This window comes from Chaetodon trifascialis, chromosome 11 (assembly GCF_039877785.1).
Source record: "Chaetodon trifascialis isolate fChaTrf1 chromosome 11, fChaTrf1.hap1, whole genome shotgun sequence".
NCBI lineage: Eukaryota > Metazoa > Chordata > Actinopteri > Chaetodontiformes > Chaetodontidae > Chaetodon > Chaetodon trifascialis.
Window position 1 is genome coordinate 18832190 of NC_092066.1, and position 21564 is coordinate 18853753.

Sequence of the window (21564 nt, forward strand, 5' to 3'; positions counted from 1 at the left end):
GAGAGAGAGAGAGAGTATATATATAGCTTCCCTCCATTAGTAAATTTGATGGGCTCTCAGCTGCTACAAAGCTGACACACATCAGTGCTGCAGATCACAAAATCAAGCCTAACTGTTCATTGTTTTTCTGAGTCAGAACCAAAGCAGCAGAGGCCAACATACAGTATCCCAACATGTAGTGCTAAGCTCGAGTCAAGCTTCAAAAATACCGGATCCAACTCAAAAGTATCCTTCATGCGACCTCAATGTCCACATCTTTAAAACCACAGGTCCCCAATTTATAACACAGCATTTCTGTTAAACATTTGAACTCAGCTCAAGACTATGAATAGCCCCTCCAGTCACAGCTGATATTATACAACCGCTTTCACAGGCTGAGCAGTACTCCTTATGGCGTTCATGGGTAAGATCTGTGGAGTGCTCCTTTAACCTGCATTGTCACCTAACGGGACCTTGGAGTGGAAATGACGATATGTTCTCAAAAGTCCTGCAAAGACAGTAATTATTCATGTGAACCTTGAGTTGTTGAGATGTGCTGTATTTACCACAGTGATTCCCAAACCAACCAGTTTATTTCTTCCAAATATTAAAATTTTTCACTATTTCTCTTGCGAAACACTGAACTATTTCTTCAGCCCTCCAGCGTAAATAAATCACACTTGGGTTGAACTGCTCGTAACTCTTGTTCTGAGTACTCGGCCTGTAGAGGGAGCCAGTCCAGTAGGAGAAACTGTAGCTCCTACAGAACCAATGGAGGGAAGTAAAGCCTGAAAGGTTGTTAGTTGGAAAACAAAGGTGAAAAAAGAAGTTTGTGTGCTCAGAAACAGTAGTGGAGGAGAGAGCGTTTGCAGACAGAACGACACTGTAGGAAACACATCTGGGCCACTGTAGCAGCTGCTCTTCAAACCTCTGGAAGCATCTGTGAGATGGGCTGAGTTGCTGAAGCTCTATAGTTCAATGCTACAATTTTCAGTGAGAGCAAAGATTTCCCTGTCCAAAACTGTGTTTGATTAACTTCTTTGTGATGATAAATTCAGTTGCAGTTCATGTGGAATTCATAAATGCTAAAATAAACCCTAAAAGGCTTTGTGTTTAAAATAGGCCTAAGGACACATGAAAGAGAGAGAAGATAGAGAGGAGAGGAGGTCAAAGGAAATAAAGTTGTTATAAAAATAATAATAGCCTGATCACTGGCTCACACACACTCACAGTTTACCACAGCATGCAGAGCTGACAACACAACACAACACTGAACGCTGTTGTGACATTTTATTGGGATGAAAACATGCTCGAGCAAAATGGACAGCAACCACCATCACACTGAAGCTCCAGCATGGGATGAACAAAACAAGCAAACTGTACGATGATCACAGACATGCCGAAGCAACGTTTTGACTAAATACATATTTTACATCTCTATTGCTCTATAAACAACTGTTGTTCCTACGCCTGCTTATCAGAGGCGGAGTAGATTCTATAGAGAAGCTACTGCGGGAGAAAGGAGGACTTAGTGTTTGGAGTCAATATCAAGAACAACAGGACAGACTTTCCGGACTCAGATGGGATGTAAATGCAGGATGACTACGCAGCACTAAAAGCTCTTTTCTCTGCTGTTCGCTGCTCTGGGAATAAAATGTGATGCTGCTGAGGTATGCATTAACACCTGTGCTCTGAGATGAAGCTCTAATGTGGAAATCCTAGCTCTGGTAATGTTGCAGCGGTGAAAGAAAAGCTTTCACACTGACAGTTTGGCTCAGCGTCAGGCATGGGAGCCGGCTGCAGAGTTGGTACCTGCTTGCCTGGCCCCCTTGGCTTGTCCGTCTTCCTCTGTCGCCAGGGTGACAGCCTGAGCAGGGGATGGGCTAGAGTGCCGCTGGCGTCTCATGAAGGGGAACACGCTGAGAGGAAGGAGGGTGATATTGGAGAGTGACTGCATTCAAGTGAAATCAAAGTAAGAGTGATAACTAATGTGAATTTTTACCTTTTCTTTGTCTCCTGGGGAACAACAGCTTTGGCCAGCATGTTCTTGTACAGGTCAGACTTAAGATATCTTGGGTAAGAGTCCTGCACACACAAACACACACAAACAGAATGTCACAGTCTGCCAGCTCCTTACCTGCTGCCACTCTCTCCCTCATCTGCACACCTGTCAGTAACGCCTATCTGTCCAATCACCAGAGCACACACCTGAGACTAGTAACAATCAGCGCAATACTTAAGCTGCTCCCTCACACTCACTCTTCGCCAGATTGTTCTTCGCCTACATGCAAGACTCTCTAGCAATTTGTATCGGACTGCTTTCTCTCAGCTTTACCTCAGCTTTCTGTCCCTGACCATGTCCATTGCCTTACCCCTCTTGGATCTGTTGCTGGGTGGGATTGCCAAACAGTTCCTGAAACTGTCGCTTGCCCCAAGCGAGGCATCAAGCCACACTCACAGACGCAAGACTCTAACAGACTCCCACATTCAGGTAGTGGTGCTATTGGGTTCAAACCTTACCTGTTACAAAGAATAGCAACGTTACCGCCTAAGTCCTAAAAACTGTCAGCTAACATTAAAAGCTGCCATTTTGATGTGTCTACCTTTAGTTTATGGACTTTTAGGTTGACCCTCAGGGGTCAATAATGGGTCCACTGCTGTTCAGTCTGTAGAGTTTGATTCTTGACCATAAAAATTATTATTATTATTATTATTATTATTATTATTATTATTATTATTATTATTATTATTACTCCTATGTGCAATATCAACACTCCAGTCAGGAGTACTATCATCGAACGTGCTATATCAGTACCTGGTGAATCTCTAATTTCCAATGTGCAATATTGGTACTTCCTCTGTGCGATGGTGTAAACTTGAAAACACTATATACTGTTACCACTCCCATATTTTACATTTCCCCATACTCGGTTGCTAGTTTCTGTATTGATCCTTGTTTGAATTGTTCATATTTTTCAATATTCCTTGTTTATATTGTTTATATTGCTTGTTTGCTATTTAATGTCCTTTTTACTGATGCCCTCTATTTTTTGCTATCCACTTTGCTGCTGTAATACTGGAAATTTCCCCACTGTGGGACTAATAAAGGAATATGTTATCTTATCTTAAATCCAGAAACACTGTGGAAGTTATCAGATTTATACTGATGACACACGGCTATGCCTATCCTTGTCCCCTGGAGGTCTAAATCCTGTTAAATCAGTCATTCAATATATTAGACAAACAATTCAGTGTCCCATAACTTCCTGCAGAAGTAGAAAAGCACATACAAATTTACCCACAGCAGCATGGTTTGGCAAATAATTAGCTGTAAAGTATACGTGATTTGTGGCAAAGGGGATAAAACATGCAAAGGATGAAGTTTTAAGTATCAAACTACAATGCGTAAGAGTTCAGACCTTCTTCATGAGAAAGTAGATGTGCATTTGTGCGTCGTCCATGACAAAACGATGTGGGTGTCTGATCCCCTCCAGAGTTTTATCCATCGTCTTACTGTCAATGTTGACCCACCGGGCAGCTCCAGGAGCAAGGAAATTTCTGAGTCACACAAACAAAAGAGTGGCTGTCATCTGACATTAAACCCAAGTGTGTATTTCTGCATCTTTGTTTGCTTGCACACTTACTTGTAGACTTCTTCCACTTTCTCGATGATCTTGGAACTTTCTCCATGTCTAATATCCTCACAGGCCTGCCAGAAACACAGGTTCTCCGCTGGCAGAGACAGACAGAGACAGACGATGAGGTGCTGGGTATGTTTGGAGGTGAACAGAACAACAACGATGCAGGAAAAAGTGACACATACTGTAATTAAGGGCGTTTTATAGCATGGCTGGCCTCTGTGGAGCGCCATGGCCACTGGCAATGTTCCACATGTCTGCATGGATTACGCTTTCTACCTACCTATCTCACTCTTAAATCTGTCTTGGACTTACCTCTCTCCTCTCTGTTCTTCTTCCTCATCTGCTCTTTCCATCCTCTCAACTAACAGAGCCATGAAAGTAATCTTATTTTCCACTACCTCAACCCTTACATCTCTCACCGCTGGGATTGGAAAATGTCATTAGGGATGATAATGATAATGAAATATGAATAACAGTTACATTATCTTGCTCCGTTTATTATTGTAATAGGCTTCTCCATATGAATAATAATTCAGTGTGCAGATTTTCCCTGCCACATGATTGTAATTCAAAATGTAAAACAGAAGTTTGCTTAGAATAAAAGTAAGAGGGTGGAGGAGATTTGGGATATTGTATCTGAATTCCTTACATGTTGAAGTTGGGTCAGATCATCTGACCTAATCACTAAATGTTTTAACCACATCAGACCTGTTTCAGCACATACACACACAAGTATATGAAAATGCATTTCTGTCACCCTCCCTTACCACTAAACTCTTTCTCCAGGTAGGTCATGAACTCCCGCTTCCCCATGGAGTCATTGAGCAGCTCCATGAAGCTGAAGCTCCAGCGTTCCACTCGAAGACGTGTCGGTACAGCCACCCTGCACGGACACACAGCAACGACACAAATCAGACACACGGGCATTCGAACTGCTGCGGTAACTTGAACGGAACATTTTTGATTTAAACCTGAAACTAGCTAGGCTAAATTACCACTACAGTGGACAGTATAGTTTGGACTTGTGATGTGTAAGTGTGTTTATTTTCTCACACGTCTGCATTCATTGTCCAGTGTGCGGTGTCATCAGAGATCCAGGGGTTACTGGGAAGGCAGCCTTGCATGATGGGATCATGGTTCAGGTACTGCTCACTGTATTTCACAAAACTGCACATCCGTACACAAATGCAGTGGCACGCACACACACACACACACACACACACACACACACACACACACACACACACACACACACACACACACACACACACACAGTATTATTGTATTAGTACTGCAGATCATAAGAGTTAATGGCCACTAATTCCAGCTTCCCTCAGGAAGCATCCATTAGTGGCTCTTACAGTGGGAGCACTAAGCCTTATGTGCATGTGCGTGCGTGCTCGAGACACAGAGTTCGGTTCAGGCAGAATCAAGTCCATTAGTCCTTGTGTATGTATCTGCGTGTGTGTCTGAGTGTGTCTATGTGCGCTTATCACACTGACACATACCCTTCGAGGCAGATGGAAGACTTAACACGATTTCTTCCAAGGGCCCTTCGACAGGTTTCAATCTGTAAACAAACGCAAAAAGCACATGTAAATACAATGAAGCGTACATTCAGTGTGCTTAAAGCAACAGTGTATAAATTATACATGATGTTTACCTCACTTTTGTAGTAGTCACTGTTCTAGTTCTGTTAAGGAAACACAGTGTCATCACACAGTGACTGCATTATACATTTGTAGTCATCTCAATAGCAGGCAGCTTCTGTGTGTCTATACATTCACACCCATACAAACAATGGCTTTAAATATTAAAACTGGATATATTCTGTCAAACGAGGAATGTACAATATGAGATTATATACTGATCATAATATAATATATATTAAAGTTTTATTTCAGATGGATATTCTTCTGGACTGCTGTTACTTAAAAATTGTTTTTATCAGTCATAATTTCCTTGTCACACAAAGGAAATGGCTTTCATGTCATGTCAGGGCCTCAGATTTTAACCTCCGTCTATAATTAGAAAAACAGTGGAATATACTGTAATCGTCCACAGTATAGCACAGCTCACTTAAACACTTACTTCAAAACAATCCCGACAGCAAGAAAGAGGGAAAGCAACAGAACCATGAGAGATGAGATGGATAGCAGACGTTATCACATCAGGGGAAGTAAAGAAATGAGATGACGTCACTGACCAGTGTCACTCGTGAGCTGAAGTTATTGGGTCTCTCCAGACCCATGTCCAACACATTATGAGCCCCAGGCTGAAAAAACACACACATACGCACACTAAGAACTAAGTGTAGTATATTTGTCACTGAGTTCGTGTGTGTGTGTGTGTGTGTGTGTGTGTGTGTGTGTGTGTGTGTGTGTGTGTGTGTGTGTGTGTGTATACGCATGTGTGTGTGAGGGAGCACTTATCCTTCCTTGAGTTTTCCACTCCACTAGCTCTGACTTTTATTCTCAGGTTTCTCTTTCTTTTTCTCCATTCCCTCGTCCCTAATTCATAAGGGCAAGACAAGATGGAGTCCTTCCTTCCTCACAGTACCTCTTCACTTCCCCCTAACAACTCCCTGCTGATCCTTGTCTTTGCCTGTCTGCCTCTGTCTGCCTATCAAATATACTGCTGAGGTGTGTAGGAAACATAAAGCAAGTGGAATATGAGGATATTTCTCTCTCTCTCTCTCTCTCTCTCTCTCTATCTCTCTCTCTCTCTCTCTCTCTCTTTCTCTCTCTATCTCTTTGACCAGATGGGTTGAATATTTCATGTAGGAGGCAGAGGGGACTGTGAGTGAACATTAGTGGGACTTCTAACTATTCTAAATACTTCAATACACATTTCTATAGTTGTGTACCATGGTCAAACATAGTCTACATGGTCTACTACAGTGCAGTAGTACAATATATTATAGTATGATATACTATACATAGAATAGCATAACATAGTATAATACAGCACAGTAGAAAACACTATAGTGTAGACCAGTTTAACACATTATTGAATAGTATAGTATAGTATAGTATAGTATAGTATAGTATAGTATAGTATAGTATAGTATAGTATAGTATAGTATAGAATAGTATAGTATTGGTGTGATATACGTAGAATAGCATAACATAGTATAATATGATAAAGTATAGGACAGTTAAGTGTAGTTCAAGTATAGTATAGTACGGTATAGTGCATATTCTAATTGAACAAAGTAGATAACACTAGTATAGAACAGTATAGTGTCACATTGTATAATGTGGGTAAATATACTGTAGTTTAGTGTAGTATACAACATATTATGGTATAGTACAGGATACACTAGTATAGAATAGTACAATAAAATATCTAGTCTAATACAACATGGCAAAGAGCACTTTAGTGTAGAGCATCACATATCATACTATAGTATAGTACAGTATAGTGTAGTCTAGAGTTGTGTAGGGCCGGGCGGTGGGTATAATACATAGTCTGATCCATCCCAGCGGAGCACAGTAACAGTGAACGTACCGGGGGTCGGTTGATGAGCCAGTAGGCCTGCTCCTGACATTCCAGGACAATGCGGTCAGCCTTCCTCCTCTGTTTGGATGCTCTAAACATAAATCACACTGTAAGTTTGCTTGTGTGTGTGTGTGTGTGTGTGTGTGTGTGTGTGTGTGTGTGTGTGTGTGTGTGTGTGTGTGTGTGTGTGTGTGTGTGTGTTTGTGTGCATGTGGGTGCATGTCTGTGTGCGAGTGCACCTGAGTTGCTCTCTGGCTTGCATCACCACAAAGTCCCAGGTGTGGTTAATCCTCTTGTGCAACACACTGTACCTCTCCTAAAAAGCAAGGGGACAAGACAAGAAATGAACAAGAAGAGAAAACACAGAGAATCAAGTAATACTGACATACTGTAGGTCTGTTACTCCAGACTGACTACTGCATGATTCATGATACACACACATTTTATCTGTAACTTACACACATGGACACACACTTTCCTCACCTTTTCATATTCCATGAGTTCTCCTTGTTTTCTTATGTTCTTTTTAGCCAAATAGACTGCTGTTGGGATATAATAAAAACAAGCACAGTAAAGAAAGCCCAGAGCTCTTGGAAATGCTTATCAGGTTTCCTGTATGAGATGATATTTGAAATGGAAGGATTACTGGTAGTCCGTTCCATTTTATAGTGTGTTGCCGGCTGATAAACGGTAGTTTTCCGTCACAATTAAATATATCATACATGAAGGGGTTTTACGACTGCTGACAGTGCAGTTTGTCTTACCATAGTCCAGCTCTGAGGCAGGCCACCGGGTACTAGTCCAGAAGTAAGGAGTCTGAGGGAAAACAAGTGACATTATTCAACATTTCTGATGGAGGTTAATGTTGAAGCGGCTGATGAAAAAGTGGCAGCAGAGGGTGGCAGATGGATGGGGGATTAGGAAGTGGGCTAATGGAGCGAGAGGGAGAAAGGACAGACAGTGACAGACAGAAGGTGACGGTTTGGGAAAAAGTGGCAAAGCTTTTAAACCGAAAGGAGGGACAGTGGTTTTTTACAAGCAGGCAGAATGAAACACACTCCATGAGGGACGACCTACCTGGAAGCGGTAGGGCGACTCATCAGGCCGTAGCAGAAGGGATCTGGGTTCCTTGAGGGGGTAAACATACCCATACCTCACCAGCATGCCACCAACATGCAGCGCCTCTGTTGAAAACACCACAAAAGAACTTAAGTTAGAGAAGAGCATCTGGCTTTTTGCTCAAGCTTATGTTTCTGATGTATATTCATGGGGAACGTTATCATGTGTGGTAAATGATAAACTGCACTAAGTTAGAAAATATTTCTTATTTATCGACGGCACATGAAAGTTCTAAATAATAATAAAACGTGCTGTGGTGCTCATTTGTCATCGTTTTTTTTAATCAAACGCCAGCACCCCGTCAGCAGTCTCCCTCAAATCAAGGCTTTGTTCCACTGATGAAATGCATCATCAATCTTCAGTCTCTCCTCATTTGTTAAAGAGCTCTACTTTTATGACTGACAGCTCCCAAAAAAAGCTGTGTGATGCATTTTAATCAGCTCTTACTGCTCTCTCCCTCCCCTTCTGCTTGACTCGGCTCCCTTGCTTCAGTCTGAGGCTAAAGGGACGGGCGGACTTTTTCCAGCCTCTAATTTAGTTTAAGTATGGTTAAGTCTCCTGAGGTGAAAACCTCCACATGGGCACTAATCAAACACAGATCATCAGGTGAGTTAATCAGACTGGGATCCTCTGGGGCTCACCCCATTCCTGTTTACTGGAAACAGCAGCCCCCACAATACACACACACACACACACACACACACACACACACACACACACACACACACACACACACACACACACACACACACACACACACACACACACACACACACACACACCACTTCCACTTCAGCTCGAGAGAAAACGCCATATCCTGGCAACACACTAGCAACGACACACACAACAAACCAGTCACACTGAGAGGATGAAGCAGAGAATCACAGCAAATTATTCACACACGCACACACAAAACATGTGTATCAGTTGCTTACCCTCCTCGCAGATATTGTATTTCTGGATCAACCAGTCTATTATATCACGACCTGAAGAAAAAAAGGAAAAAGAAAGGAGACGAGAGGACAAAACTTCCTCCCTCTGCTCCGCAAAGCACACAGTATTCTCCAAAATTCACTGCTGCATTATGCATGACCTCCGGGACAAACACAAGCTGCAATGTGCTTCTTCACACATGCACACACACAGATGCTGATGCACTCTGACATAAAGACACACACACACACACACACACACACACACACACACACACACACACACACACACACACACACACACACACACACACACACACACCTGTCATGGCGTGTGGAATGACAGTGATAAGGAGCCTCTGATTTCTCATCTTCACTCCCATGTCAGGGTCCTGCATGGCCACAATCACTTTCTCCATCTGTCGGGGAACACACACACATAGTGACACACACAGACACACACGCACGTCCACATGAGCATGCATACACACACAATCTAGAAAAGCCGTCAAAACACTCATACATAAGTCGGAAATTGATTAAAAAAAATAATGCATGCATTAAACGCCGCACCGGTTGATTTCTTGTTTTGAACCTGGCACGCGCTCATATGTGTTGTATGTTTTCTGCTTCATGCAAGCTTCATCTGCAAAATAATCACATTCTACTTACAAACCAAAGGAGACAGACTCGCAGCATATTACCTTTCGAAAGCATGACATCTGCTCCCGGTGCCAGCCTCCTTTAGCCAGGGTGTTGATGGTCATCTTGCGGGCTGCTGGGGCTCACTCGTCGGGACGGTAAAGTGCAGGACCGAAGTGCTGGCGGGAGCGCGCCGTGGAGAGTGCGCGGCTTCCTTTCCATCCCATCAGGCGGTCCGGAGCCTGGCGGGAACGCGCATTTGAAAATCGCCGTGAAACGACAACCAAACGTACAGATGATAACCACAACGCGGTTTAATCATCTGTGAATTTAGTAAATGTCAAATGTTTTTCGATTAACAATCTACTTTAACAACCCACACAAATCAAAAGCCTGTCATGTTAGATTCACTTCAAATTAAAGTCCAGATGTAAATGTTATGCGAGTTGGCGTGTTGTTTAGTTTGATGTCGGGAGGCTGTTTGCACTTTTGAAAGCAGGCTTTTCAGTGGGCTTCGTCTGAACCCAGTCAGTGGTGTGTCCAGGAGACGCCCTGGGGTGACACTAACCACTCCATGAATAGACATAATATACGACTCCATGTGCTACCCCATTATCCTGATTGGCTGATTGCCTAGTGAGAGGCGGGTCCTGGTTCGAACCAACTGTCTGACCAGTATTTTGTATTTTTGAATGTGCATTGTTTTGTTTTGCAGTCATTGATAAATTAATGGAATTACTTGTGAGAGAAGAAACTATTAACTGTAAGAATATTAGTAATCAGATAATTCAGAAGTAATCTATATTTAGGGATTCCAGGTGTGCTGTGACACCTGTCAGAGGTGTTACCATCCTGAATGTGACAGGTGCCTCCAGTGGATGAGGAGCACTTGTGCTCTTCATGCCAGTAAATGTGTCCCTCGCTGTTTGAAATGTATTTTCTAACATCTTATTTATTACCTCCACCATGGAGGTCATGATTGTGAATGTCTGGTTGGTTTGTCTGGTGGGGCCTTGAGGGAGGTATGTGCTATATCAAGTGCAATGAATGCATCTTTTATCATAGATATATTTATATATGTGTGTTGTTTTTTATAGAAAGGCTCTGTATTTCCAAACAATGTTGTGTTTTTTCCTTTGCTGGTGTTCAGTGTTTTCAAAGTGGTGGTTTAATAACATTAAATTCTGCTCCCAATGAGTGACTTCAGCATTTCCCAAAATAAGAGTTGGGGTGAACATGTTTAACCACTAGGCCTGAAGGTTTCATAGATATTGTAAGATCCTAGTGGGAGACAGTGAACATTGTCTCAATAGCATCAAATATTTTTTAAGGTAGAGTCCTTGAAGTTTCATGGATGTGATATAATCCTATTGACAGATAACAGGGGTGCATTTCATGGAGGACTGTCTCACACACTTTTAAACATTTAGTAAATTCGTAGATGTTTAAATCGTCATGTGGTTATTATCTAATTGACTTTGAGGGCAACTACATTCAGATGCGCGTTCCCGCTATACAGCGCGTTTCACGGCATCAGTGTTCATTACGGCACAAAGCGGGCACAGGAAAAAAATCTAAAAGGATGTTTTTTCCGATTCCGTAATACTGTGTGAGATAATAAAAAGGTCTTTGAATGCGTAAACAAACAAACAATTTGTTTTCTTTTATGTAATTGTGAGACAACAATAAAATGTGTTTTAAAATAGCGAAAATTGACTGAATTGAAAATTGCTCCAACGGAAATGACAAATGAATAAACAATAGTGTTTATCTTTTAATGTAATTCTGTGTGAGATAATACAAAGACATTTATTAATAATTAAAAAATTAACTTAAGTAACACGTCCCTCAGTGTTTGCTAGTGAACAATAAATGAAACTCTTTGTTGACGTTCACAAAAAGGCGCATGCACAGACTCCACTACGTCGATGGCAGCAGTTTTATCCCACGCAGGCTTCCGTAGCACCAGGAAGCGATTCAGTCGTCGTTTAATGATTATTCACTAGTCTCATCACCGGCTAATTTAGTGAGTCTATTAAGAGCTTTTTCACAGGTAAGAGCTTAACTAAATATACGTTTTGTCTTGAAAAGGCGGCTTCGGTGGTAGCTAACGCACTGAGACTTGTTACGGAACAGAAAAGAGTCCTTTGAGCTAACCTTGCTAACCTTAGCTGTAGCAGGACGGAGAACGGCTGACGGTGGAGCTGCCCCACATGAACACTGTTGAGTTGCAGCGGTGAAGCCACAGTTTGCAACACTTGTATAAGATGTAACGTCAAAACGGTACTTTGTGATTACTATTCTCGTGTGAGTGGTCATTGTGCAGCCGTGTTTCCTTCTTTCGTGTGTGGACGATAAAACAGGCTGAGCATCAGTGCATTGTTGTGTTATAGATCGATGTAATATTGTAGTTTTTTTTTTCTGTGCACCAATTGTGACACTGTCTAACAAATTAATTAAAAATTTTATAAAGCTAAGTCCACGACGTCAAGTCCACGTTGCATAAGTTGAATGTTACAAATCTCATTAATTACAGCAGTTTAATCACCTATTGTGAAACAGCCTTTAACATGTCACACTGGAACTTTCAACAACACATTTTACGTGCAAGTTTAAGTGAGAAGGTCAGTTTTTGAATGATTTGAATGGGGCTCTCTTAGGTGGTGATGGGTGACATTCGTCAGTCGTTGCTGCCTCGCGATGTGCTGAGTGCCGCCAAGGAGCTGCTGTATCACCTGGACATCTACATCTGTAACCTGGTGCAGTCCGGGAGGCAGCCTCCTCAGGTGGACTCCAAAACCCTGGAGCTGGTGGAGGAGTTCATTCTGCATGCCCCCAAAGACAGAAACACCCCAGCAAGGGTAAGTCACGACCCTGACCCACTTGGACAAAAATACACAGAGCACACTAACACGAATGTGGGCTGCCAATCAAATGCTTGTTCTTCTTTCAGAGGATGAGCGCCCTCCAGGAGCTCCAGCTGCTGGAGATCATGTGCATCTGTTTCCAGGAGCAGAGCCGTGATACTGTTCGCCAGCTTATGTTCTCCGCGCTCTTCAGTCTTCAAGGCAACCAGGCAGATGAAAGTCGCATGGCACTGTTAGGCAAGCTGGTCTCCATGGCAATCGCTGTGAGCAGGGTTCCTATCTTGGAGTGCGCTGCGAGCTGGTTACAGGTGAGGATTCAGACGCATGCGCATTCAGCTGTGTCTTTTTATATTCCTGTGAGGCTAATCTGATGAAGTACTTTGGTGTGCTTCTGTCCATGTGTGCATATGTGTGTGTGTGTGTGTGTGTGTGTGTGTGTGTGTGTGTGTGTGTGTGTACCATGGTTGTATTAAACATATGCCTCTGGATGTGTTCCTGTCCCCTGTCCTCCAGAGAACCCACCGTGTGTACTGTGTGCGCCTGGCTCAGGTGCTGGTGGACGACTACTGTAGTATGGTGCCAGGCTCGGTGCCCACCCTGCAGAACATCCACAGCGCCAGCCCACGTTTCTGCTGCCAGTTTGTCACTGCTGTCACCACCCTCTATGACTTCACCTCAGGTGCTTTGGTGGGATGATGCAGATGTCCATAAACATCTCAAAACTTTGGGCAGAAAGATTGCAAATATCTTCTTTTTAAATGGCTAAAAATGTAAAATACCTTGAAATTCTTCTTGTCCTCTTTTAGTCATTTAGTCATTTTAATAACCACCTTGTGTGTGTGTGTGTGTGTGTGTGTGCGTGCGTGCGTGCGTGCGTGCGTGTGTGTGTGTGTGTGTGTGTGTGCTTTAGAGGAGCTCACTCCTCCTTTAGAACTCCTCCAGATGATTGCATCATGGATCCAAGATGACCCTCGTCTCGTCCTCATCACTTTTCTGAACACGCCCCTTTCTGGCAGCCAGCCAATCAGCTCACTCGATGTCACGCCTTTAGGAGGGTTGGTGCGCTGGTGCGTCAAAGCGCCGTTGGCCTACAGGGGGGACAAAAAGCTGCCGCTGACCAACGGTACCACTGATAGTGAGCTGGAGGTGGGGCGTCTTTTCTCTGCTCTCCATCTGAGTGTCCTGCAGGTTTGTAGCATGTTTAGATATTTGCATACAGTAAACATTTACATGCAGTATGCAGAACACCTCCAGCATCCAGAGGGAAGATAACGAAACCATTTTCCCATGCCGTTGTCCATCTCCTTCCAAATCTAGGTCTTCATGCTTTTGCCAAATGTCCTAAATGAGAAGGGGCTTTTTGGGCGCCTGGCACTGCTGCAGATGGAGTCCCTGGCCACACTGACATCTGACCTCTCAAGGCTGCTGGACCAGGCCGACAAGCACACACACACGTCATCCGCCGACACACACGCGCTGTCCCAGCTGACCCTGGACCGGCTGGCACAGGCCTTGCAGGTCGCCATGGCCAATGGAGCCCTGCTCTGTTCGAGAGGTAAGACTGAAAAGGCAGGATGGAAGGATAAAAGCGATAGATAAGTAAAGTGGAATTAGACGTACAATTTAGGAAAAAATCCCGCCTTGTCATTGGTTGACTCAAAGTACTCAGTAGCAGAGTTGTGTCTGAGATTAGAACTTAATTTGACAGATATCTCGACTCAAATGAACAGCCTCTCCACCTGCTTTGCTGTAGACGAGCGGGTGCCAACAATGTGTGAAAAGCCTTAAGCTTTAAGCAACTACTAAATATGTAACTGATCATTTTCCTCAGTCACTTGTCATATGGATTGTCTCCTCACGCTGTGGTGTGATGTTTGACTTCTTATTTCATGCTGCCTTTTCTCTACAGAGGACCTGAGAGCCATCTGTTCCCGCCTCCCACACAACAAGTAAGAGCCATTACTATTCATGGTCCTTTCACCCTGTAATTTCCACTGCTTATTTGGTTTCAGAGAGAACAATATAATTTAAGAGTATGACAAGCCTCAGCTTTATGTTCATCTATGTGGAGAATCTCTATCTCTACCCCTGTGCGAGTCAGCCTCTTTTGTGCCTTTGTCACACTGTGAACGTTGCATGATGCTAAACTGAGGTCTAGTATAGTCACCAAGTAGTTTAACAGACTTTATTTTATAAAGTAATTTCAGTTGAACAGCAGTTTATCTTTGATTCAAATGCAGATTTAATTTGTGGCATGTTTTCAAGTTGGGAAATAAAGGTTAAGACATACAGACTTCATTTCTGACTCTATTTAAGGCTAAAATAGTTCCTCAGCCTCTTGTGTTGAGTGCACTCACATTAACATAATTATAGAAAGCACATTTCACACACACACACACACACACACACACCACACCACACCACACCACACCACACCACACCACAACACAACACAACACACACACACACACACTTTTGTTCACATTGATTTAAGGAATATTTTTATATATAAACATACTTCTGAATTATTTTACATTGATTAAGTGATGCAGCGGGGAGCCAGTTTTGAAGCAGGACAATTTTAATTCCTTTGTAAGCCAGCAAAATAATCTTTGATTTAATCAAGCATAGTTTTGGTTGGTATTTCATTCATTTCGTTGGGTGGTGGATGTATGTCAACCCTCAGGTATTTGTTGTGATGTACAAGCCTGATTCCAAAAAAGTTAAGACGCTGTGTAAAATATAAATAAACCAGAATGTGATCATTTGCTAATCCCCTTTGACATATATTCAGTGTAAAGACAATATATTTAATGTTTGACCTCATCAGCTTCATTGATTTTTGTAAATATATTGTGAATTTGATACAGCAACATGTTTCAAACAAGTTGGACAGGAGCAGTTTAAGTCTGGGAAAGATGTGGAATGCTCCAAAAACACCTGTTTGGAACATTCCACAGGTAAACAGGTTCAACAGGTAAACATGATTGGGTATGAAAGGCTCAGTCGTTCAAAAGCAAGGATGGAGCGGGGTTCACCACTTTGTGAACACATGATTGTACAAAGGATGTTACTACATGAGCTCAGGAACACCTCTTAAACTGTTGTCAGTAAACACAGTTTGTTTGGAAGTGACTACAATCTGTTTTCACTTGTTTTACACAGCGTCCCAGCTCTTTTGGAATCAGGGTTGTACGTGTGCCTAACATGACTTGTATTTGACTTTTTTTTTTTTGTTCTTCTCTTTCTTCTCTTCATCATCACTTTGTGTCATTGCATCTTTGTATCTCCAGTTTGCTGCAGTTGGTGTTGTCAGGCCCAGTGATGTACTACAACAACATCCACACTCCTCCGCTGGCCTTCAGTCCACACACAGCTCACTCCCCCATCGCCTCACACCCGGCACACCCGGCACACGCCCCGCACACACCTTTAGCCGCTCACCCCTCCGCTCACCCTCAGTACCCCGCTCAGCCTTTCATGACGGGGATGCCGTTCCCCTTCCGACCCAGCCACTAAAAGAATCCTGTTTGCGGATGTGAAGTTGTGCGTTTCTGTGTGTGGATGCTGGCCGTGGGGGTTCGTTGTCTGCTCGTTGTTGTGCATGGATTAATGTGTGAGTGGTGTGTTATGTATTATGTATTATGATGCTGAGAAGCAGATTTGCTTTTGCTAAAAGTCTGTGAGGATAACAGATTTGTCCAATAAAATATTTTTTTACCTCAGTCTTGGTGTTGTTCTTCATGCTGGCCACTTGTGGTCACTGTTGTCCTACTCCCAGAAATACAGTCCATCAGCTTCCAGATGCCACAGATACATATTTCAGGGCTTTAGTTGAATTATTGCAAAGTACAAGATGGCACAGGAACTCTGCTGTAGGCTTTTTTTTATGCTTTATGCAAATTGTCATGCTGTACACTATTTTTACTCTATCAGAACTCTGCATGGGTAGAAACAGAATCATCCATGGTGGAATAAACCAAATTGTGGCACCCAGAAAGAATCTTGCATTTAAATTGGTTAATAAAATGGGAGATACAGAAAATGCTACAGCAGATTTGATCCACGTCAGTGCAGCTACACACACCCCCACAGGGCTACATGACTCACACTGAGCACAAAAGACATAAATATCTAAAGGTAAACCAACGTGGGTCATTATGTAAGCAGAGATGTCAGAGCCAAGCCCAGTGTACATAAGCTTGGCCCCTGTTATTAGACAGATAGCATATCGTTGGTCTGCAGCACACCAAAAAAAGATGTTCAGCCCTCCCCAGGACCCCGGCTGCCTTCACCCAGGATGAGAATTGCATCATCCCCGAGTCAGTGAAGCCTGCCTTTACTTCGTTTAACGCATTGCACAAAGGTTTAGAACAAGCATGAATTAGTAAGGGTAGCTGGTTTTTGGGGATCCTGATGTACACGCACAATGCATGTACATCAGTTTTTTCACCTTACTTCCTCATGATCTAATTTTTACGCATGGTCTGTGTGTGCTGGGAAGGTAATACTCATCTTGATAGATGTCTTTGTTTCCCCCTACACAGTATTGTTGCCATAATTAGCAGTCACTACTTCCTTATCTATTTTTACTAGAAATGTCTCACAACAGTGCAGCTGGAATTTCTTAAAGACATCCTGGAACAACTGTGCAAAGATCAGCTCAGAGCAGCGTCTACATGTCGCAGCATCTTGGATTCCAGCTGTCACTTCACAGTGTTACAATAGGCGCTGTTGAAGGCTGATTGTTCCGTGTTCACGCACTGTAGACTGTAGTGTCTGTGGTCTCCCCCCTGCAGAGCTCATGGGTGGGACGATGATAAGGATATCTGTTCTGGGACAGAAATGCCCGAGTTACTGTTAAGCAGGCGAAGGTGGCAGCAGATAATATTCGAGTGAAAAAGGCCGGATCGAAGATCGAGAGTGTGTGTTCGTACTGAGGAGAGTGTGTGAGGTTTGGTGCTCTAAATCAAACAGGAGCTGTCAGTGGTGGAATGTATGCAGTACATTTAGTCAAGTACTGCTCTTAAGTACAAATCCAAGTTTTACTTCAGTGTTTTCCATACTATGTTACTTTATACTTCTCCTACACTACATCTCTCAGGTAAATAATGTACTTTTTACTCCACTACAGTCCCTGACAGCTTTAGTTACTAGTTTCATGTCAGTTCACAATGTTCACACCTTTCCGGTCTAGTGCATGCATATCCAAATGTGTTGAATATTCATTTGAATGTATCTGATGAAACTGAAGGATTAAGTTTTCCTTTATGAGTTGAGAGAATTCTCCCACTTCTTAAGATAAATAGACAAAAGAGTAGCTGTGAAATGCATTGTCATAAAGCTGAAAACAGCAGCATTACAAACATGTGATTATGTGATTATAGAATATGATGAATTGCTGTAGATTAAACTACGCAACAGGATATAAAGTAGTTAAAATAAGCTCCAGCTTAAACATCAACAGCAGTAAAGTGCAACATGAATACTGCTTTTGCCAACGGGAGCTGTTTGGTGGACTCAAGCTTAATCAGGCCTCCAGATTCTGCACACTGCTTTTTGCTGTCAACCTAATATCTGAAAGTTTTGTGATCATATGTGGCTTTGACAGTGTGAACAAAGCTCACAATACCTCATTTAATCTTCGGCTGTGTCTTGTATGTAATTTTGCCAGCGTGCCATGAGACCAGATGTGCTGGTCAGAACTGGTTTTGTCTGCATGGTTTTAAGTGGGTTACAAGGGGAAATCTTGGTTTGGGTGAGTCCACATCCCTGCAGGTGTGCATTGTGGTTGCGTAGGACTGTCTGAGTCAGCAGCTCCAGAATCATGGTTTCCTGTAGGAAAAAAAAAAAACCTCTCAAGGCTGAACACCAAATCTGATTTACAAAGAACCCCATTTTCGAAGCTAACTGTAGACCAGATGGCTGAACTTTAATACTGTGTCAATCTGAATTGCTCAACGTCAGTCATTAGCCCATGAATAACGGCCCTGCTTGAGCATTTATCAGACGAACGTCACAATGAGGTTTAAAGCTTCCAGTGTGAAACCCTAAAACTGATTCATGCTCAAAATAACACAAAGCAGAAATAGACAAAAATACAGAACTGATTTTCACCAACTCCTTCCCCTCTGTATTGTGCTTCTGCATAACTACAGCACAGGTGTTCAGTGGGCTGTCGTTTTTACACTTCCCGCCATTAATGCAACAACAGGAAACAGCCTGAAAATGACCTGCAGTTTCAGAATGAGCTGAGCATCTACGGATTCAAAAGTGTAAATAAGTATTTGCAAAGACGTTAAAAAGAATCAAAAAAGAGTCTCTTTCACCTTTGTGCATCATGTGGTTGACTGTATGTACGTGAATATGTATACAGTGTAACGTATCATTACAACATAACGGGCGTGTTTTGTCAAGATCCTACAACATAGAACTTTGTCCTTAAAGCTTTTAGGGCCAGCTGTGGTTGTCGCTGATAACCGTCCTCATTTGCTTTTCTCAAACAAAGGATCACTGCCTCTGAGTTTACATCCTGCAGAGCCTGAGCTTATAATTGACTTAATCTTGGAAACAAACAGATCAGAGTGTTAACTGTAAAACAATTTTTAAGTATGATTCAGCAACATTATGGGAAACAGAAGACATTTCTCTCTCATACAGTCCTGAGTGCCTTCATAAGACTTCTCAGTGAGTTTTATTAGCTACAGTACATTTATTATATTATAGCATTATAGCTAATCTCATTTTAGCTTAAGCCTGCAAAATACACACATATTTGTATATATGTGTATGTCCTCTCTCAAAAACTATTTAACTTCTCTGTGTGTTTTTGTGTACTTGTTTGTGGTTCATGGTGTGTTTTTGACAAGGAACAAGAAGGAGTACGCACATGCGAACATGCTAACAGTGATAAGACTAACAAGCATGCACACATTTGCAGAGATTCAGAAAATGTATAAGGATACAGTATGTGAACCATGCGTGTCTGTACAAGATATTGTGCCAAGATGTTTCACTGAGTGACATGTTTGACCTGCTGGTGTCACAGCATGAAATGTCATTACAGTTTATCCTCTGGGGACCCAGAATATGTGTAGCAATTTCACCACAATCTATTGAGTAGTTTTTTCATAAAAATGGCAGCAGTATTCTTCTAGTCTTGTACATAATGTACATATATAGTTGACTTTTGTTTTATATTCTGTGGCCTTTTTTATCTTGATCTTTCTATGCCACTCTTTTGCCTCTCTTTTTATACTTTGCTGGCTATAACACTTTAATTTCCCATACTTTAATGTGGGATTAATAAAGTGTATCTTATGTTATCTTGAAGCTGCCATTGGCCGCCTCTTTCAGGCAGCCAATGACAGGCCCTTCTGCTATCAGTATGTTACCCTTTTGAAAATCTGTGTCGATATGGGAAACAATCAAACAATCGCTGAGCTAGCAACCTACACGCTGTGCTTTGCTGAAAATGGCAAGTTAGCCTAACTGGTCGCTAAAGGTCCAACCAAAAACAAGCTAGCTGCTGTTACCTTTTCCGTTGTGGGGATTTAGCCATTTTAATGCAAGGCCTCACCTCCATTTTTTTACCCTTTACCAGAATGATAAACCTTTCCCCAGCAGCGTGGAGAGACGTCTAGCTATGCGTGGTCACTGAACAGTTGTACAGTAGATCTCAGAGGTGTTAATTAAATTCTACGTGTTAGCACTGAGGTTGTCATTAGTGGTGGTGTTGCACTGGACTGCATCATATCAAAAGGAGTTTCTAATATTCAGCCCCCATCATGTATGCAAATGCGATGGAAACACCTCTCACAATAACACAGTCCAGTAAAAGCCCATCACTCACAGTGAACTTAATAATAAATGTATGCTTGAATTTACGTTTCTTGCAATGTCAACAAAAATTGAACATTATGGGCCTCATGAAGATAGATGTTATGGCAGGACTCTTGTGTTGGACTGCATCATATTATTCAGGTGTGGCATACCTCATAAAGGGGGTGCTGAGTGCATCTCACTCTGAACTACAATGTTGTGTCAGGACAGCATCACAGCAAGCAGGATCCATCCTATTAGCAGCTTTGGAAGAAGTCAGGATGTCAACAGTTAGCAGTTTTGAACTTTTATCTGACGTCTATTCAACAAGCCAGTTGAACAAGTTAGTGCGCTGTTAACATTTAAAAAACAAACAGTTACATTCGTGCTTCTGCTTTGCACTGCACTCACTAGTTAAATGACTATGGAAAAAAAATTCTGGTTTGTGCTATTTGTTAGTAAAATAGGATGTTCTCACATGCAAGAAGGGAACTAAGGTGTTGCATGAGGTGTTTCCTCATCATTTCAGTTTCACAGTGGTTTAGTCTTGCAGCCTCTTGAGGCTGTGTGTGCAGACTCTACACATGCTCCTTGGTGCATTTTTTCAAAAAGTCGAGACATTTCCACTGAAAGTCCAGAACCGCCTCGACATTGCATAACATTATTTCTGAGAAAACATTTCCTCTGCTGTTTTCGCACAGCTGGAATGTTGTTATAGAATCCTGACTGGCAGCTACAGATATTGTGGGAATCTGTTAGCTTGCTCTGCTGCTCACCTCCAACACATTTGCCCCACACTTAACAATTCAACCAAGCAAGACAAGCAAGGGCATTATTACATGTTGTTAACACCAGCATGACACATCAGTGTCAGGTAATGATTGCACAGACAAAAGAGACAATTAGACCTGGTGAAAGTCTCTGCGGTGACTTTACATTCTTGACCTGCGACTGCATGAAACTACAACAACGACTTGCTGTAAAAAATGCGGTTGAACTTTCAGAACTCTAGATTCTTGACCGTGAGATCGCTGTTTCTAAGAGAGGACAGAAATTAATTGC

General features: G+C 42.3%; 2 protein-coding genes across 4 annotated transcripts; one reads left to right on the forward strand and one right to left on the reverse strand.

Moving 5' to 3' along the window:
* Positions 1–1254: 1254 nt before the first annotated feature.
* Positions 1255–9992, reverse strand: rgs11 (regulator of G protein signaling 11). Its single transcript, XM_070974222.1, has 17 exons — positions 9877–9992; positions 9495–9591; positions 9176–9226; positions 8199–8305; positions 7886–7937; positions 7605–7663; positions 7361–7437; positions 7131–7212; positions 5827–5895; positions 5284–5307; positions 5129–5190; positions 4674–4787; positions 4388–4503; positions 3624–3711; positions 3399–3537; positions 1982–2064; positions 1255–1898 (listed from the first exon to the last, which is right to left on the reverse strand). Exons 1-17 carry the CDS (start codon positions 9937–9939, stop codon positions 1760–1762), a joined length of 1422 nt encoding a protein of 473 aa, XP_070830323.1. The 5' UTR covers positions 9940–9992; the 3' UTR covers positions 1255–1759.
* A 1769-nt stretch (positions 9993–11761) lies between these two features.
* ints15 (integrator complex subunit 15) lies at positions 11762–16405 on the forward strand. 3 transcript variants are annotated; one of them, XM_070974418.1, is made up of 8 exons: positions 11766–11867; positions 12475–12675; positions 12768–12989; positions 13195–13360; positions 13592–13869; positions 13999–14236; positions 14591–14630; positions 15975–16405. In XM_070974418.1, the coding sequence occupies exons 2-8, from the start codon at positions 12481–12483 to the stop codon at positions 16198–16200; spliced, it is 1365 nt and encodes a 454-aa protein (XP_070830519.1). In that variant the 5' UTR covers positions 11766–11867; positions 12475–12480; the 3' UTR covers positions 16201–16405. The 3 variants fall into 3 exon arrangements, with proteins under 3 accessions (XP_070830520.1, XP_070830519.1, XP_070830521.1); XM_070974420.1 differs by having other exon boundaries at positions 11774–12097; XM_070974419.1 differs by having other exon boundaries at positions 11762–12675.
* Positions 16406–21564: the final 5159 nt, after the last annotated feature.

Coding starts and splice junctions, on each gene's coding strand:
- rgs11 (XM_070974222.1), bottom strand. CDS start 9,939: ATGACCATCAACACCCTGGCTAAAGGAGGCTGGCACCGGGAGCAGATG. Junction 7,438..7,604: donor AACTCATGGAATATGAAAAG/GTGAGGAAAGTG, acceptor CTTGCTTTTTAG/GAGAGGTACAGTGTGTTGCA. Junction 2,065..3,398: donor TCTACTTTCTCATGAAGAAG/GTCTGAACTCTT, acceptor TTGTGTGTGCAG/GACTCTTACCCAAGATATCT.
- ints15 (XM_070974419.1), top strand. CDS start 12,481: ATGGGTGACATTCGTCAGTCGTTGCTGCCTCGCGATGTGCTGAGTGCC. Junction 13,361..13,591: donor CCTCTATGACTTCACCTCAG/GTGCTTTGGTGG, acceptor TGTGTGCTTTAG/AGGAGCTCACTCCTCCTTTA. Junction 13,870..13,998: donor TCCATCTGAGTGTCCTGCAG/GTTTGTAGCATG, acceptor TTCCAAATCTAG/GTCTTCATGCTTTTGCCAAA.